This window comes from Rhinichthys klamathensis, unplaced genomic scaffold (assembly GCF_029890125.1).
Source record: "Rhinichthys klamathensis goyatoka isolate OS25496 unplaced genomic scaffold, OSU_Roscu_1.1 h1tg000085l_1, whole genome shotgun sequence".
Classification (NCBI taxonomy): Eukaryota; Metazoa; Chordata; class Actinopteri; order Cypriniformes; family Leuciscidae; genus Rhinichthys; species Rhinichthys klamathensis.
Genome location: NW_026606626.1, coordinates 747,501 through 767,500, shown reverse-complemented (window position 1 = coordinate 767,500; position 20,000 = coordinate 747,501). Strand labels below are relative to the sequence as shown.

The window sequence follows — 20,000 nt, the reverse complement described above, 5'->3', positions numbered from 1 at the left end:
GTGAGATATTTGAAAAAGGGGAAACTAATATATAGACTCATTACACGCAAAGTGAGATATTTGAAAAAGGTGAAACTAATATATTATATAGACTCATTACACGCAAAGTGAGATATTTGAAAAAGGTGAAACTAATATATTATATAGACTCATTACGCAAAGTGAGATATTTGAAAAAGGTGAAACTAATATATTATATAGACTCATTACACGCAAAGTGAGATATTTGAAAAAGGTGAAACTAATATATTATATAGACTCATTACACGCAAAGTGAGATATTTAAAAAAGGGGAAACTAATATATTATATAGACTCATTACATGCAAAGTGAGATATTTGAAAAAGGTGAAACTAATATATTATATAGACTCATTACATGCAAAGTGAGATATTTGAAAAAGGGGAAACTAATATATTATATAGACTCATTACACGCCAAGTGAGATATTTGAAAAAGGTGAAACTAATATATTATATAGACTCATTACACGCAAAGTGAGATATTTGAAAAAGGTGAAACTAATATATTATATAGACTCATTACATGCAAAGTGAGATATTTGAAAAAGGTGAAACTAATATATTATATAGACTCATTACACACAAAGTGAGATATTTGAAAAAGGGGAAACTAATATATAGACTCATTACACGCAAAGTGAGATATTTGAAAAAGGTGAAACTAATATATTATATAGACTCATTACACGCAAAGTGAGATATTTGAAAAAGGTGAAACTAATATATTATATAGACTCATTACGCAAAGTGAGATATTTGAAAAAGGTGAAACTAATATATTATATAGACTCATTACACGCAAAGTGAGATATTTGAAAAAGGTGAAACTAATATATTATATAGACTCATTACACGCAAAGTGAGATATTTGAAAAAGGGGAAACTAATATATTATATAGACTCATTACACGCAAAGTGAGATATTTCAAGCCTTTATTTGTTATAATTTTGATGGCTTACAGCTTATGAAAAGCCCAAATTCAAAATTAGAATATTGTGAAAAGGTTTTCATATCTGTAAGCCATAATCATCAAAATGATAACAAATAAAGGCTTGAAATATCTCACTTTGCGTGTAATGAGTCTATATAATATATTAGTTTCACCTTTTAAGTTGAAGAATTACTGAAATAAATGAACTTTTGCACGATTTTCAAATTTCACCTGTATATTATTGCATCTATTTATTTATATGGAATTCCTTACTGTGATATAATTGCATAAATATTATAAATATAAGTATTATTAGCATAAGCATTTCTTCTTTTCAGACACATTTGAACACGGTTTATGTTTTCTGAAAAGGGCAAGAGAATCTTTTGTTTTGCTTTTAGGAACAACATCGAAGATTCACTCAGTTTTAGGTCTGGAGATGTTCAAAGTGTATAAATACATAAATTAATTGAATAAATATTGATTTAATCGAAGGTGAAAGTGATCATTTATAAGAAAAAGTCGTTTTTTAGGCCATTTCTCATGACCAAACGGCAACATTTTCCTTTTCTTTCTTTTAACCTCTAACAATTGTTTGCTCTAGCCAGTGTTGAAACCCTTTAACATGATGTTTTATTATTGATCTTCTAGTTGGCGCCGTACCTGTAAACCGTACCTGTATTCACACACATTATTTCTGTTAGTTTCTGTTAACATGACGAGACTTGTAAGGCTATAAAACAATTCTCTGTGAATATCCAGCCTCAAAAACCCGAATTAATCACGTTTCATTGATATTACCATCATACCGATGTCAATCTGTCTGAACAGTGGCGTATGAACCTGCCAGTTTCACATAAAAGCAACGCCACATGATGATGGTGGAGGTGTCGTAGAGTAATTCCTCTTACCGTAACACAAGACCTCGTTACTCCTAAAGATGTGTGTGTTTAGTCTTGATTTGAAGGTGTTCTTCTACAGTACAGAGTCCTTGTAGATCACAAGTGTTAAAGTCCAGGGATAGACCAAGCTCGTCTCCACCCTCCTCTCAGCTAAACCTGTGTGTGTGTGTGTGTGTGTGTGTCACACCTGGAGACGCAATCTCAGCTCACCTGAGCGCCGTGTCACTCTTCACTCTTCAAATCTGGGAAGGGCGAAGCTGGTTTCTGCCACTGACTCGTGTCGTGGGGCTTCGCTCATTACTAATCTCTGTGTCATTGTTCTGGTTCCTGTAGGATTTACTAAAGCTTTGTAACGACAGCGCTCTCTCGCTCTGGGACGTGTGTGTACAGGCGGACCAGCGTTACACAAGTTCTGCTTGCATTCCCATGACCGTACACACACACACACACACACACATCAAAGCCTAAATGAAACCCGTTTCTTTGTCTCCTGATTCCGAGTCAAGTTGAGGCAAGACTTGTTGTTGTTGTTTTAGCAGTGAAGATCTGAGATTTCCGCTTTCTACTACAGCCAAACCACTATTCATTCATGACACTTCTCACATTATCAGTTTATTCGCTATCGTTTCGAAAATGGTGATAAATATGAGCAGAACTCAGTGGATATTTGACTGGTTTTGTCCGTCCTTCTGTTAGACTCTCACACATGAATTATGTTGAATATCTGTCAGCTGTTAAATTTAACTACACACTTAGATAATACCAGTTTAGCTCAACCAGTGGCCAAGCAATGCTTCATGTTGTTCAGTGTGTGTGTAAAAAGAGCATTAGCAATTACAGAAAACACACTTCAGCAAAACATCATCATAATTTTTGGTCCGAAATTTGTATTAATGTCACTGGTAGTCACTGTATGAAGAATTATTGGGTATAATATGTCACAGTTTACTCTCCTCACTTACATAAATGAACTATAGTGTCCTGCACACACTAGTGAAACAACATCACAAATGATTTGTTTGGAGGTTCGACACTAAATGTTGGTCTATAAAGCACATTATTACCTATTCTGGTTATGAATCGCCAGTTAAATTGTAAGTCATCATCTGACCAACCTGTGAAATGACCTTGTTTTATTGAAATGACATCTTTTATTGGTGGGTAAATCTGAGATTGGTTATTATTACCCTTGTTTTATAGCAAAATATACAGGTGAGCTCGACGATATTTTGTTAAAGCCAATGCATTTCTCAAAACCTTTAACCCTAAAACATATATAAATAATAGGGCCATATCCTGCATCTTTAATGTGATTGTTAACAGACACACTTTATCATAACAGTTTTAAAGAAGATTTTCAACACTGCACCACAATGGAATTGCACTAATGCGTTTTATTATGAAAAAACGTTATATATATATATATATATATAGGCATCAATTATATTATTGCATTTATTCATTTACTTGGAAGTGTTTACTGTGAATGATTGCATTTATGCATAAATAACACTATTACTATTGGCATATTGAGCCCAAATTGAACACGGTTTATGTTTTATGGAATAGATAATATTTGTTATGCTTTTAGGAAATCGGAGATCTCATGTTAATGATTCACTCAGTTTTCAGTCTGTGGAAGCTCCAAGTGTATAAATACATCAATTAATGGAATAAATATTGATTTAATCCAAGGAGAGATAATGATAATGATAATCTATAATAGTAGGATTTCTCACAAGTGGTAGTCGTAGTTATAATTTATAAGGAAAATTATGCTTTTGGACAGGCTTTCATGAGTTGTCTCATCCATCCATCCAATCTTTTTTTTTCTTCTTCTTTTATTACATTTTTTACATTATTATTTATTTAAGTTTATTTGAATAGGGACAAGTATGTTACATAAGCTCATGCTACAACATTTTAGCCGAGGCTAATTCTCAATGTTAGTCCCCATATATATATATATTTTTAAATTTTTATTTATTATTTTTTATTAATTTTTTTTATTTAAAAATGCACCCCCCCACCCCGAGAAATGTAGTGTCAAACCATCAAATGTATATACTTCTCCACCATTAGATCATGCCATAGCTTTGAAATATTCCATAATAAGGTCTTCACAAACTCTCAAACTAAGTATTTGTTCCTCGTTATCAGCCGGTTTCAAATAAAAACCTGTTCACCCTGTCTGCACGTGTAAAGACAATCATATCTAGACAGTCATTGGCAATCGCTCCAAAGACTCTGACCAGTATATTACACTTACTGGGAATCACCAGCTTTGATGTACAACAACCCTAAACAAGATATACTTCAGGACTTATGCTTGCTTCCTCCAGTTATTAAATATTTAGTTTCTTCATTGCGAAAGTGCCTTGAACAGAGTGTTTTTCCCCTCCAAACATCATCAGATGTTCCCTGTGCCGTCTGGATCCCGGATGGACGCCAGATTCGAGGGGAAAGCTCAAGCGCTGGGGTTTCTTCATGCTTGCTTTCCGTCAGACTCCTTTCAAACACGTCCAATAAACAAAGCGCCGCCCTTCCGTCTTCTGCTTCAAACACACAGGTCTGATCGCTCACATAAACCAAACATCGGCTCTTCGTCATAACCTTTACCCAGAGCTGGAACTGTGAACTCTCATTCCTCTCTCTCATGCAAACACATCTCAATATTCCTGGAGTTTGCTTGATTGCTTTGGCCTGATGTTTCGAGAGGCTTAGATTGTTGAGCTGGATCCAGACTCTGGTTTCTGCGGTTGTGTTTTTGTACAGACTTGTTCTTGTACAAGATGTTTTTTTTGGGGAAATGTTTCCTGCAAGTGCTTTTGTCTCATTATCGTCTGTTTTCACTCTTAATCGCTCAACTAAACGATCCTATACTCGCGTATATTATTATTCTGATGGAGGATCACCTGCTCAACGCTCTCTTAAACTTCATGCGCTTTCTGTGGTGTCTTTATAATGTTTTTGATAGAAGTCTCTTCTGCTCAGCAAGATCAAAAATACAGTAAAAATAGTGAAATATTATTAGGATGTAAATCAGCTGTTTTCTATGTGAATATATAGTAAAGTGTAATTTATTCCTGTGATCAAAGCTGAATTTATTTGATCAAAAATACAGTAAAAATTATGAAATATTATTATAATGTAAAATAACAGTTTTCTATGTGAATATATAGTAAAGTGTAATTTATTCCTGTGATCAAAGCTGAATTTATTTGATCAAAAATACAGTAAAATTATGAAATATTATTACAATGTAAAATAACGGTTTTCTAAGTGAATATATAGTAAAGTGTAATTTATTCCTGTGATCAAAGCTGAATTTATCTGATCAAAAATACAGTAAAAATTGTGAAATATTATTAATAACGGTTTTCTAAGTGAATATATAGTAAAGTGTAATTTATTCCTGTGATCAAAGCTGAATTTATCTGATCAAAAATACAGTAAAATTATGAAATATTATTACAATGTAAAATAACGGTTTTCTATGTGAATATATAGTAAAGTGTAATTTATTCCTGTGATCAAAGCTGTATTTTCAGCATCATTACTCCAGTCTTCAGTGTCACATGATCCTTCAGGAATCACTCTAATATGAGGATCTGATGCTCAAGAAACATTTATGATTATTATCAGTGTTTAAAACAGTTTTTTGTGGAAACTGATGCATTTGTTTTTCCCAGATTTTCTTTGATGAATAGAAGGTCCTAAAATAATCTTTTGTAACATTATGAATGTCTTTACTGTCACTTTTAATCACTTTAATGCACCTTTGCTGAAGAAAAGTATAAAAATGTATTTTAAACCAAACGGTATTTAGTGCATTATATTATATATTATTATATATATTTAAGAACAATAATATCTTCTGACATACTTTTTTTGTATTTTTGTTGTCAGTGTTCTATCAGGTTTAGCTTGGCTGTGTGTGTGTGTGTGTGTGTGTGTGTGTGTGTGTGTGTGTGTGTGTGTGTGTGTGTGTGTGTGTGTGTGTGTGTGTGTGTGTGTGTGTGTGTGTGTGTGTGTGTGTGTGTGTGTTTTACGTCTGCTGGCACCACATGATATGATGCGATTATTAAATCAGGGATGTTTTGTTTGGAGTTTCAGAGCAATATTGCACATTAATGAGCTCAGATGGCATAACTCACACCAGTGCCAGGTTTACTGTAAATGCAACACGCTTTTTAATGGATAACAATGGGTGTGTGTGCCATTCTTTACTGAACGCCTCTGATGTTATACCGCTCACATCAGCTGCTCGCTTAATGAGGGTTTACTTCCAAAATCACCGTGATTATACATTATATATTGGATATTTCAAAGCATCTGCGTTCTGTAGCTGTTGGCTGGTGTTTCTGCTCTCCAACACTGGCATGATTTGGAGTAATCGCAGCTCTAAAGGTTAAACGCACACACACACACACACACACACACCCTCTTTCAGCTCAGTTGAAGTTAGTTAAACGTTGTCTTGTTTATTTCTCGCTTTGAGTTCTGACACTAATGCATTTGCTACATCAAAATCTGTTTGTAAAAGCCTGTTTTACCGGCTAAAGAAGCTCCCGCCGTGATCCAGTGTGTCCAGACTGTTTTATTTGCTTTAGCCATGTGTGTATTGTGTGGCCAGGTGTTCTGGGCGAGTTTTTATTCTTTAACACTGAACAGGAAGTTGCCGTAAAGTCACTCCTTTGTGCCCCAATATTTTATTTATCTTTTTTTTTTCCACAATTTTTAATCACCTTTTAACTTTTTTTTTTTATTCGCTTAAAATAGTCCTGCAATATTCATTTATTTACTTATTCTTATTTTGTTTATATATTTATTTTATTTTATATTTAATTTTACAATCTTTTGTGCCACATTATTTTTTAGTATTTTTATTTGCTATTTGTTTAAAAAAAAAAATTTAAATGAGCTTAAATAGCCCTGAAAAATAAATGTAACTTATTTTTTCTATATTTAAATTACATTATTTAATTTATTAATAATATCTTCTTCTTTTTTTCCATTATTTTTATTTTACTTTACAATACTTAGAAGGTCTTTTCTGCCTTATTTTTTTTTTTAGTATTATTTACTATTTCTTTTCCACATAATTTTTTGTTTTATTTATTTTTACTATATTACATTTATTTATATATTTTCTATTTTATTTTACAAGTTATTTCTTAGCACATAATTTATTTTAGTATTTTATTACTATTTCTATTACTTTTTTTTATTGCTGCAATATTTATGTATTCATTCATTCATTCATGTCTTTATACTATATTTTATTTTTGTATTTTATTTATTTTACATATTTCATATTTACATAAACATTTCTAAACTACTTTTACTGCAACAGACAATTACACGGAAAATCATAGCAGTGTTTGACACACTTTAGTAAACAAAACACACACCTTTTATATCTTTAATCTATCTTTAATCTGACTGGTGATTCAGATTGTTCAGCCTGAGCTATTATCTCTGTTCTCATTTGATCTGTTCTTCATAACCGCTTCATTTCTCTAGATCTGGTGGTGTTATCTGCAGTTTTGAGTCTCTAATGTCTCACGATGATCTGTAATGAAGCGTCTGACACACATGTATGTGTGATGACAGATATGGCCCCGGATGAATGGCGTCTCCTCTAAAGCTCAGGGTTTCAGCACTCGTTCCCGAGCGCGCTTGAGAATAGCCACGTGTGCAGAGATCTGAGCGAGTGTGAAGAGGAGAGATGTTCTGCTTGTCATCATCCCGTTATCTATAGCTATCATTCTTAAGAGAGTGTGTGTGTGTGTGTGTGTTTAGCTGGCCGTAGGGAGTAAAGCAGAGTGACGTCAAATGTGTCTGAAGATGTTCAGTTCATCACATTCAGGTTCTATGGTTCTCTGATGCAGAACTTAATAGGTAACCAGTGTAGAGATGATAATATTGGTGTTATATGATCATATTTTCTTGACCTAAGAACTCTAGCAACTGCATTTTGGACTAATTATAGCTTGTTTATTGCGTATGCAGGACCAGCTAATAAAGCATCACAGTAATCTAGTCTAGAGGTCATGAATGCATGAACTAGTTTTAGGAGCTTAACAGTGTTTATGAGGTGTTTTTGTAACATATGAAATATGATTTTTGAAAGACGAGTTGCTGTCTAATATAACTCCCGTGCCTTTAACTGAAGAAGATGAAGTAACATCCTTCTAAATGCAAATTGTATTTTAAGAGTAATAAGTAATACGTCTTTTCTGAATTTAATAGAAGAAAATTACATCCAATATTTTATATCTTTAACTCACTCTGTCAGCTTGGATAATTTGGAGATTTCATCTGGTCGTGAGTATCATTGGCATAAAATAATTCTAATTCTATAATTCTAAAACTAATTCCATGTTTTCTTATAATACTACCAAGTGGCAGCATATATATTGAGAACAGCAGCGGGCCGCACACAGAGCCTTGAGGCACTCCATAATTTACTGACATTAGATTTTTCCTCATTTAAAAAGACAAAATGGCAGCGGTCTGATACATATGATCGATAGACCAATTTTCAGTTGGTAAACATGGTGACGTTGTTTTGTGGGCGGAGCTTAGGTGGAGGCAGAACGATCCCTCTGGCCGCTTCACTAACGCTAGTTTGCAAGTTTTGTTAGCTTGTTTTTTAACAATGACTGGAGAAAATCAGATTTTATCTTAATGTGTAAGGTCACTCAGTGTCCAGGACCGCGATTGTTATTTGCAAAAGGAACCAAATTGGCTGATCCGTACACGCTTAACGTTACTCAATGGATGGACGCTACCTCCGGTCGAGTGGCCTGACTTCTACACCTATCCGATAGAGAAACCGAGCGTAAAGAGAAACTGAGGGCATGTAAATCTATAACTATGTGCTGAATGGTCATGTACAAGATCCGCAGTTCTGCCAGCGCCGAGAACACGACAATGTAAAGAGTGACATTACGGTGCATTTTAATGATGTGAATATTTTCTAGAAATAAAAATTCCAGATGCAGCATATTCATTTTTCATCGATTCTTGCAGCCAACAACACAACAAGATGACATTTAATAATAATAATAATTTACGCTCCTTATTATGTAGCCGAATCTGTGCTGGTTTGTATTGGCCGCCTCCAGTTGTCCGTTTGTTTTGCCTCCAGCTAGCGCCGGGACGTGACTGTGACGTCGACTCGAAATGGGTCTAAACCAGCTTAATGCCTGACCCTGAATACCTGTGTAATTTTGTAGTCGATCTAAGAGTATTTTATGATCGATTAGTGTCAAACGCAGCGCTAAGATTGAGTAAAACTGTATTGAGATACAGCCTTGGTCTGAAGCTAGAAGTCTAGAAGAGTGCAGTTTCTGTGTTGGAGCCAGAATGCAGAATAAAAATGTTCATAGATATAATTTTTTTGCAGGAAGGAACACAATTGAGCCGACAAAAGAACCTTATTATTGGTTAAAACTTAAATTAAAATTAAAGCAGAAAATATAAAAAATAAAAGCTATATATAAAAGTTCTAAATATTAATAAATACTATAATAGTTTATAAATAATACTGAAATAACACTCGATCTATATTTTAGTCTACAGATGTGAATGTGTTTCTGAAATAGACAGTTTTAGTTTAAATAGTCTTAAACTACACTGAAACAAATTAGTTTAGGATTTACTCTGAAACAATTTTCACTCAGAAATTGCTAGTAAATTTTACAAATAATTAAAGAAATATTTAATTAAATGTTAAATAATTAAAATTAATTAAATAATTAAAACAATTTACAAAATATTTAATTAAATGTGAAATTTAGAAGTAGAACGACTGAAATAGTATTTTTTGTAAGCAGGGTTAAACTAACATTTTTTTTAGTTGAATATTTTTTTTTACACTTTTAAAAAAAATAAAAAATGAATGAAACCTACATAGACATATTTACAAAAACTATTAAAAATGATAAAAACACAACTAAATCACAAAGACTTAACTAAAATTAAAAAGAAAACAGAAAAGAAAAAATATAATAAAAATTATATTTGAATAAATAGAAATAAATTCGAAATATTAATAAAAAAAACTATAATAGTATCACAATGAAACTAATAACACTTTGTTAAACAAACTCCAAGAATGTTTTTAGTGATGCTATTTAAAAAAAAAAAAAAAAAAATTAAAAGACGAGACAAAGTGTCAAATTCCAGATGCAATTCTTCTGGTCTCACAGTGAGACACTCACACTCACACTCACACACACACACACACACACACACACAGAGTTTCACTGAAGATGTGATGGCGAGACGAGCACTGACATCATCACCAGCCGCTGATGTCACCGGTGTGTTTACACTCCCGTCTTGTCATACGAGTCTCTGCATGTCGAACACAACACACACACACTGCGCAGTTTCCTGCAGGAACCACACACACGCACTGCATGCTGGGACGCCCCGGTCAGGAGTTCGGGAGGTGTAATTATGCAATGTTGTCGAGTGAGTTTGGTCAGACAAACATGTGCACTTGGGCTCTTTCACTTACTGGTGAACACTAGAACTAAATGAGGAGAATTACTGTATGCTTTTATTATATAAAAAATAGAAATAAATACTTGAATACACATGTTCTTGTGTGACCTTGCGAATAGCTTAAATAGGTTGCATTTCATGGCAAACTTGCTGTTCTTCATCAACACTTTATGAAATGCATGCAAAAAATAAACCGTCTTTGCTAAATCAACTGGCTTTGCTTCAGGATCCATGTTTTATAAAGAAATACATAAGTAACGAATAGTTTAACATTGAAATAGAATACACTGCTGTTTGAGGTCAGTCTCTTCTGCTCACCGAAGCTGCATTTATTTGATCAAAAATACAGTAAAAACAGGTAAATATTATTCCAATTTAAAACCGCTGTTTTCTATGTGAATATACAGTCGAAATTAATTTTATTCCTGTGACCAAAGCTGAATTTGTACTCATTCTAATATGCGGATTCTGCTTTTGTGGAATCTGTGATGCGTGTGTGTGTGTGTGTTTCAGGATTCTTTGATCTTTGAACATTCTAAAATTTGAAATAGAATCTTTTTAACATTCTAAATGCCGTGACTGTCGGTGTGCATTCAGAGCCGTGTCGCTGGAGATCTGGGACTTGACGGCGTTCCCGCTGGGAGAGTTTGTGTGTGTAAAGTGATGCCTCTTCTTCTTCTCCGCTTTGGTTGAGTTTACTGAAGATGCAGCAGTTGTTTACGTACTTAATTGAGCTTGCGTGATATTTGGTGGTTAGGTGGGAGACGAGGCCTGAGCTCATGGAGCTGGAATGATAATGGCGTTCGTGCTTCCCCTCGGTCTCTCTCTCTCTCTCTCTCTCTCTCCTGTGGTTAATGCGAGAGACCCCAGTCATCTCTTCCAGATGCTCCTAACCCTGCAGAATCACTCTCTCTTCATCTCTCCTGCTCGTCTGAGTTTCCACAGACACGCACACACACTTCAACGCTGTGAGGATCCTTCTCTTCACAGACATCGCTCAGAAGAGCTAAGCGATGCTGCTATATGACATATTTTGGCTCGCTATTTATTTAGAAATGGATTTATTTATGCATTTAGAGATTTTGTTCATTTAAAAATGTATTTAAAATGCTGCAATTAATTTAGAAAATGTATTTAGGAATGTAATTATTTAGACATTTATTTAGTCAGTACTGATTGATGGCTATATTTAGGCCAAATATGAATGATTTTTGCGATGATGGATGGGTTGCAACTTCATACTATTAAAATAAAATAAATAAAATTTGATATGACAATATTTAACATTAGCTGTATTTAACAACAGAAATTGAATAATCATATGTAAAAAATAAAATACTGTTTAGTTTTCACTGTATGAATTAATTATACACTGATTCTGAGTTATTGAGTCCAGAGCAGTGAGTGATCTTCTCTGTCTTCTGTTGTCTGATTAACATTAAAGGGACAATGCGTACTTTTTTAGGTATTTTATTATCTAAAATCAATATTTTTATTCATAAATATGTCCTCAATGGTGTACAAATACCTCTGGCAATTATCTGACTTATCCTCGTAAATGAAGAATTTATTATCTTTATATACTTGGGACGGGTAGGTCCACGGAGGCTTCCATGTCGTTCCGCCATCTTGAAAAACTATAATAGCAGAGAGGGACATAAAGTACTAGGCACTCGACGAGGTGCTATTAGAAGACATCCTGTCATAGCTTTTTGGTACATAACGGCTACCGTAGATACAACACACATTTGAAAAAGCGAGGCGCTGGAGAGCACAATTCGTTTGAATGCAAAATACAATTTCACCAAAATACAATGGGAGAAATTCCTACACATTGTCCCTTTAAGCACACAGATGGACGCAGGTTTATTAGGCTGCTGTCACTTTAAGAGCCGCACGGACACAACACACTGACACACACGCTTTCTTTCTCAGCTGTTTACTCCATTGAACACATTCCTGACTGTGTTTAACTGTTGTTGAGTTCGGGATCTCGTGCGATCTGAGAGTCGGCTTTCTGTGAGCGTGAGTACTTTGCTTATTGCATTAAAGCAACACTTAGTAAGATTTTTTACCTTAAAATAATGTTTCCAAAATCGTTTCAGTGGTTCATCAAGTCGTAACAGGGTGAAAGGCACTTCTGGATTGGCTTTGCGGTCCTGTATCTGCTATAACCACGCTATGTAAGATTGCCAGATCGGGACGAGTTTCTGTAGTTCTAATGAAACATAAGAAAACTACAAATTTGACTTGCCTTACGTCAAGCGTTACAATAGTCATTATTTTGTTTTTCTTCGTTTCTGATGTCGGAATACATCATACTTTCATGAAATCCTGCAGCGTACTCTACCTTGTCTGTGGACATCGTTCATTCCAAAGCCGGCGTCGGCTGCGCTAGGCTAAATTATTTACCACAGCGGTAATGGACAATTCCACTTCCAACCTGTAGGGCGACCGCAGAGGAAAAGTTGGTGTTGCTTTAATAATTAAGTCATGTAATCTTTTGGAGTACTAAAATCTAATTTACTATTAAAATTACATATATTGAAGTTTAAGATCATATGAGCAAGTAGGGTTGCCAACTGTCCCGAATTAGCCGGGACGTCCCGTATTTTGGGCCTAATTTATTCGTCCCGTAAGGCAGCGGTCCCCAACCTTTTTTGCGCCACGGACCGGTTTAATGTCAGACAATATTTTCACGGACCGGCCTTTAAGGTGCTCCTAAAAACGCGGCAAAAACCATGGGGAATTTCACCAGCGGATTCAGGAGCTCCGCCTGGACAATGGGAGGTTCAAAGCCTATTTCAGAGTGGACCAGGACCAGTTTGATTATATTTTAAGAAAAGTTGGCCCAAGCATCAGTAAACGGAGCTTCTGCCGTGAAACTAACTTATCTCTCCTAGGCAACGGCTCTGTATTTGTCTGAGGTTAGACTATAACTGAAGTGGTCATAAAACACCAGAAATAGCAAACACATACACATTTATATATAGAATATAGAACAATTCTGTATAAACAATGATGGATTTAACAAGGAATCAGTTGTGAGCATTAATATTTTTAGTAAACATATTTTTTACTAGTAACTAGTGCAGCAGTTTACAGTGTGGAAGATGATTGGTTGGTTCTTGTCACGTGACCTGCAGTGCGCTTGCGGCATTCTGAAAAGTTGAGATGTTTTTATCTCGATGCGGCGCGGACGAGCTTGGAAAAAACGGGCGCGTCGCTTCCATTATGAGCGCACATACGTGTATACGCACATACGCCTACATTTGAAATAACAAACTTGAGCGCGCAAAAGACACGATATGTGAACAGGTAAATGTGTGAATAAATAAAACGGAAATAATGTAAGTTATTTATTCTTTCTGTGCGGCCCGGTACCAAATGACCCACGGACCGGTACCGGGGACCCCTGCCGTAAGGGACCTCCCTTGTCCCGATTAAATAGACTGCTGATCTAACCACTGACTGATACACCAGCAACACGCACGGTCATCATCCAATCACAGCGCTCCCCTCTACATTGAGAATTATTTATTCTTTTGGGACAAATCATTGTTTGATTTGCGAACAGAATCCTCTGCTGTCGTCGCTCCCGGTTCGATTCGGACTCGCGCTAACGGCGAATCCCTTTCACTGTTCGGCCGGGTTTTGATTTCGGCAAATCAGTTTTGGTGAATTCGAACAACGTGATTATTGTTCATGAGTCCGACATCCAGCCACGAAGAAAACATGAAATCTTCCTGAGGGAATAATGCTGATGTGATTTGATGCTCAAGAAACATTTCTGATTATTATTAATATAAAAAAAAAAAAAAAAAATCAGGATTCTTTGATGAATAGAAGGTTCAAAGTAGATTTATCAGAAATAAAAAAAAAGATCTTCTTTTCTAACATTATAAATGTCTTTACTGTCACTTTTGATTAATTGAATGCGTCCTTGCTGAATAAAAGTAGGCTATTACTTTCTTTAATTTCTTTAAAATGCAGTGTATAATGTTACAAAAGCTTTCTATTTCAGATAAATGTTATACTTTTGAACTATGGTTTGTGTGTAATGTGACTTTTTTGTGTGACCTTAAAATTCGTTTTAGAATTAAATTGTACATAAATAGGTTAAGCAAAACAAATGTGTTTATGTCTGAGAACCTTTTAAACACATACGAACCTGAAAGGACATATACTGTGATGCAGTACAAATATTTTGAGTGTCCCTTATTTTCCTGTAAAGAACCACGATTATCCCGCATTTTTCTTTTCTGAAGCTGGAAACCCTATAAGCAAGTCTTAAACAGTTTAACAGAGAGTAGAATCTGTTGAATTCTTGATTCTGATTGGTTGACCAGTGTGTTGATTAATTCTCTTTAATTGGTGTGAAGTCATTCCAGGTTTGTTGAGCGCATTATAGTTGCTTATCATTTCTTTCTGAACCGGTAATGAGCTGTTTGAAGCAAAGATACATAATCTGAGGCACAAACAAGAGCGTTTAGAGATGAAAACCTGTTATGCATTTCATGCTGAGGGTTTGGGGTTTTAACATTGAAGCACATGATTATACACTGAAAAAAATGGATGTAAAATGTTTTGGTGTAGAAAATTCCAAGTAAACTTCACCACATTACATTTGCATAGAACAAACTCTATAGTATCAGCAGTTCATCTGTTTCACTGAACGAGATGCTGTGAGTGTCTCTCGATGATCTAATGCTGAATCAGTGACCCAGAACACAACAGGAACTCTACAAACTGGCTCAGACACAACACAATCCTCAATGTTGAGTCAGATTTCTGAGCTCAGCTGCTCTGAATGTCGTTCGTGATTAAAACAGGTCGTTCATGAGGACGACGGTTCTTCACTTTACCTAAACAGTACACTCATGTAAAACAATATACACTATTAAAAGCTTCCAAATAAAGTTTTCCCTGCAAAGCCATAGAAGAACTAGGTTTGCCTAAAAGAGCTTTTCAGAAACTTTTTCTTTATAAAGAACCTATTGTGGAATCTCTGATTCATGATTGTTTATATCATGAATGTATATTTGTCCATGTATATGATTTGTCCAGCTCTATGTATACAAATTGATGTATGTTGTATCTACTTTATCCGCATACATACAGTAGTGATGTTCGGTTTTTGAACGAATCATTCTTTTGAGTCGGTTCACAGAATTGAACTGAATCAAACTTTAGTTCCAGGTTGATGATTCAAGATGCTCTTCTGAAGTAACAGCGAATTAGCCAATGAGGGTCACTGAGCCAAAGAGCCCGTTCAGAATGAGCCAATGAGGGTAACTGAACCAAAGAGCCCGTTCAGAATGAGCCAATGAGGGTAACTGAGCCAAAGAGCCCGTTCAGAATGAGCCAATGAGGGTAACTGAACCAAAGAGCCCGTTCAGAATGAACCAATCAAAAAGAAGCTTCAACATTTAGAAGCTGCTCATTCGATTCTTTTTGAGTCGAACATGACTCTCAACTCTGCCTGTAGGTTTGATTCGTTTATTTCTAGACACGCTCATGTTTGATTCTGTGAACCGGCTTAAAAGTGCGATTCATTCAAGAATATTCACTCAAGAATCACTAACACACAGTTCACTCACATTCAGATAGATACCATACAGCAAATCTCAACTGCTTGATTGTTTATATCATCTCTTAATGTTACTACTATATTGTCGCCCAGCTCTAATCTGATGAATGTGACTGTGAGACATTATAAACCCTTACATCAGGATTTCAGTAAAGCTGCTTCGAAATAAATACAAACGAATACAATTGTCTTGACTTGACCAGGTTTCCTGACTCCATTTGTGTGAATGTAACGCTCAGCCAAATGTCAAAAACACAGTGTTTTCATTAAATCATCTGTGTGTGTGTGTGTGTGTGTGTTTCTCAGAGTTGTCTACGTAACGAGCGTGACTACGAGAGTGTGGTGCTGATGCGACTGAGACAAGCTGAAGAGAGGAAGAGGCTGATCGAGGAGATGAAGAGAGAGGAAGAGGACGAGACGGCGTGACCTCACACACACACACACACACACACACACACTTTGACCTTTGATTTTACAGGAATTAAACATCAATAAAGCCCTTTTGGAATGAACATTTTTGGTGCTTTTCTATGGCAGGATCGTGACATAACCAGCAACATTTATCTTCACGGGAATGAACATGAAGTTAATGTTGAAAAATTCTATTTCAAATTTGATTCTGCTGTAAAGCAGCTTTACTGAAGACAATTCAGTTCAATGTTGATTCAGTTCAGTAACTGTGTCGATCGATGTTGAAGTTCTTCAGTCAAGTTCAGTTCAGATATAAGCAGCTCTACAGAAGACAACAGTGTCATTATTATATTATTCAGTTATTATCTATCATTCTAAGTATTCTGATACAACAAGAAAATTATGAAATATGGACATGAAAACGGTTCCCAGTTAAATACTGGGACTGAAAAGACAGAAGTACAATAAACCGTCTGCTATTGGTTGGACAAACAGATATTATTTTATAATATTTTGCTTTCGATGTGAGATTGTGCGGCCTTTCTTTAATATATATATTTTTTTTTTAATCAATTTCAGTGACATTCAGTCGTTTTAAAGTGATTTACTGACTCAAGTCTGGTGTGATCGTAATTGATGTATCTGAGATCTTGACTTGAACTGCAGAAGACTCATATTCTCATCCAGGACTTTTATTTTGACACCTTGTGGAGAGTTCATTATTCTACATGTCAGCTCCTTTACATCCATCAAAACAGTGGTTGTGAATAAATCATCAATGGAGATGTAATATTTTTTGTCTTAATGTAACACAAAAGTTTCTTTTTCCTGACTTTCTCTTTTCACCCACGATATTATCTGGTGTCTCAGAGCACTTGAACGAAATAATATCATTTCTCTATGCATGTGTGACAGAATGGACTTAAAGGGATAGTTCCCCCCAAAATGTAAATTCTGTCAGTAATTACTCTCCCTCATGTTGTTCAACCCCGTAAGACTTTCGTTCATCTTCGGAACACAAATTAAGATATTTTTGACTAAATCTGAGAGCTGGATCACTCCTCCATAGGCTTCTAATGGATCGAAACTGGCCGGCCCAAAAGTTATTAAAGACATCGTTAAAATAGTCAGAGTGACTACAGTGGCTCAACCTTAAGTTTATCAAGCGACGAGAATACTTTTTGTGCGCAAAAAACAAACAAAAATAACGACTTTATTCAACTCTTCATTTCCTTCTCTATGGGCCGTGAGATTTCACGTAGTGTAACAGCGCAGCGCTTCTGTGTTGTACGTCACACGGAGGCTCACTATTGGCCGACGCTGGTCATGTTTGTGTGTGTGTGTGTGTGTGTGTGTGACGTACAACCCAGAAGCGCTGCGCTGTTACACTACGTGAAATCTCACGGCCCACGGAGAAGGAAATGAAGAGTTGAATAAAGTCGTTATTTTTGTTTGTTTTTGCGCACAAAAAGTATTCTCGTCGCTTGATAAACTTAAGGTTGAGCCACTGTAGTCACTCGGACTATTTTAAACATTGTCTTTACTAACTTTCTGGGCCGGCCAGTTTCAATGCCTTAAGAAGCCTATGGAGGAGTGATCCAGCTCTCAGATTTAATCAAAAATATCTTAATTTGTGTTCCGAAGATGAACGAAAGTCTTACGGGGTTGAACAACATGAGGGAGAGTCATTACTGACAGAGTTTACATTTTGGGGTGAACTATCCCTTTAAACGTTTCCTTTCTGCTTGAGACGGTGTGTGTTCTTGTGGCGTCATCAGCCAGTCATTAGTCACATGACGTTTACGGCGCAGGTGATTGGCTCAGAAACTTCAAGGAGGGCAGCAAGACTTCCAAAGCTGACTGAATGTGAATGCGAGTGTAACTCCAGGTAATGTAGACATCCTTAGTGCCGGCCAAAAGGATTTTAAACAGTGCAGTTTTTTCATTTGCACCAATTAATCATTTACAAGATCAAACAGAAATGCAAAAGTGAACAGCTTTCTGATTTGTCATGCTGTGTGTTTGTGCTTCTGGTTGCGTTTTGCATGTTCTGTCCACATTCGGTCCTCGTGTCCATCAAACCGCAGAGATCCGACTTCACCACCAGACTTCCAGTTACTCACTTTTCTAAGAACACTTTCCTTTCCTTCTGCTGCTTCTATCCATCATCTGTTTGGTCTCCTCGCGGCCGTCACATGTTTCTGTTTACTTATGTGGGCTTTTCTCTTATATTCCTGGAAAGAAGAGGAACACACAGAGTCTCTTTTACATTACAACACAGGAAATACAATTACAGGCGTCCTCAGGAGAACCGAGCAGGAACCGCAGTCTTCAGCCGGATCAAGAGGTGGAAAAAACATGCAAATCAAGCAGAAATTCATTTCTGACGTACGTTTTGTATTTTTGCATTGCAATGCAAGTGAATTTGATATTTAAAAATGTTCATTTTAATATAATATTGTTGGATATAATGCATTATTTACTCTAGGCCCTCAATAGAGTTTGATTTTTGGACCTTCATGTTGAAAATTTTGGGCTTTATGGCGAAATTCTCTAGTGTGTATAAAAGTCTTACACCTCTATTAAAACAGCTGTTTTTGTGACGTAAAAAAAGAAAAGAAAGATAAATCAAATCAGAACTTTTGCACATTTAATAAAAAAAATGACAACCAATGCATTGCCACTGAAAACCAAAGTTACACATTTCAGGAAAAAAAGATCAAATAAAATGTTTGAAGAATAACTGATCATTTAATGTGGGTGTGTAGAGTTTCTGTCACTGTATATGATCAAACATGCAGCACTTTACAACAGATACTTTATTTTTAATTATAGAGTCTCATACAATCATACAGAAACAATATTAACATGTCAAGATTAAACAAAATATAGCATTTACATATTCTGTAAACAAATTTAATACTGTTCGAAACTACATATGACAAGGAATGTGGGGTTCAAATAATTATTTTGAGCTGATAAAAATTAATATGTAATTGCAAAGCATTTATTTAAAGACATAGAGATGCAATAGATTCAACATTGTCCCTTTTGCACATATAATAACGATGTTCCCACAATCAACTTAATGAAATGATTTATATTACTACAATCGCAAAAAGAATTTTCCATACATATAAAAGTGCCCAAATGAAATCACATTCTGATGGTATTGATAATATTGCTAGTTCAGTCACAGATTTCAAATACTTTAGATAATTTCATCAAACATGTAGCTTTATTTCTTTTGTAAACGTTGATTCTGTGATCGCCTGGTTGACCTGGAACACACGAGCCGTCGAGTCACAGCGCGTCACTGGCCTCTTTATGAAGACACCAGACCAGAGTCTGTCCGACGCCCGTCATACTGACAACTCTGAATCCGATCTTGTCGAGTTTGTCTAAGACGAGTCTCGGCGGCTCGTCCACATGATACTCGGAGCTGTGAGACACACAGATCACAGGAGGAAGGTTCAGCTCAAGATAACACGCTCTCTGAGCCTGGGTGAAGCCTGTGATGTGTATCTGTGCGTCCACTGGGACTTATAAGCTCATGCACTGAAACATGTGTCTGAGAAATAACTGAACACTTACAAGATGTTTGGCAGACAGACAGACAGAT

The 20,000-nt window shown here is 35.8% G+C and overlaps 3 protein-coding genes across 4 annotated transcripts in view; 1 reads left to right on the top strand and 2 right to left on the bottom strand.

Annotated features, from left to right (window-relative positions):
• The window catches only part of LOC130085695 (cdc42 effector protein 3), a 7,293-nt gene extending 5,230 nt beyond the window's left edge, over positions 1–2,063 (bottom strand). Inside the window, exon 1 of the mRNA XM_056251608.1 lies at positions 1,867–2,063. The gene's annotated coding sequence lies outside the window, so the exon portion shown is untranslated. The remainder of the gene's footprint in view (positions 1–1,866) is intronic.
• Positions 1–16,472, top strand: part of dnajc17 (DnaJ (Hsp40) homolog, subfamily C, member 17) — a 79,555-nt gene extending 63,083 nt beyond the window's left edge. The window contains exon 11 of the mRNA XM_056251606.1: positions 16,274–16,472. Coding sequence (XP_056107581.1) covers positions 16,274–16,393 — 120 coding nt within the window. The 3' untranslated portion in view covers positions 16,394–16,472. The remainder of the gene's footprint in view (positions 1–16,273) is intronic.
• Positions 1,829–20,000, bottom strand: part of gchfr (GTP cyclohydrolase I feedback regulator) — a 22,009-nt gene continuing 3,837 nt past the window's right edge. Inside the window, exons 3-4 of one of the 2 annotated variants that reach the window (XM_056251613.1) lie at positions 19,682–19,820; positions 1,829–1,842 (exon numbers count right to left, since the gene is read on the bottom strand). In XM_056251613.1, the coding sequence (XP_056107588.1) occupies positions 19,682–19,820 (139 nt within the window). In that variant the 3' untranslated portion in view covers positions 1,829–1,842. Of the gene's footprint in view, positions 1,843–19,603; positions 19,821–20,000 lie in introns of those variants that run through there. The other variant, XM_056251612.1, reaches the window with a different exon arrangement.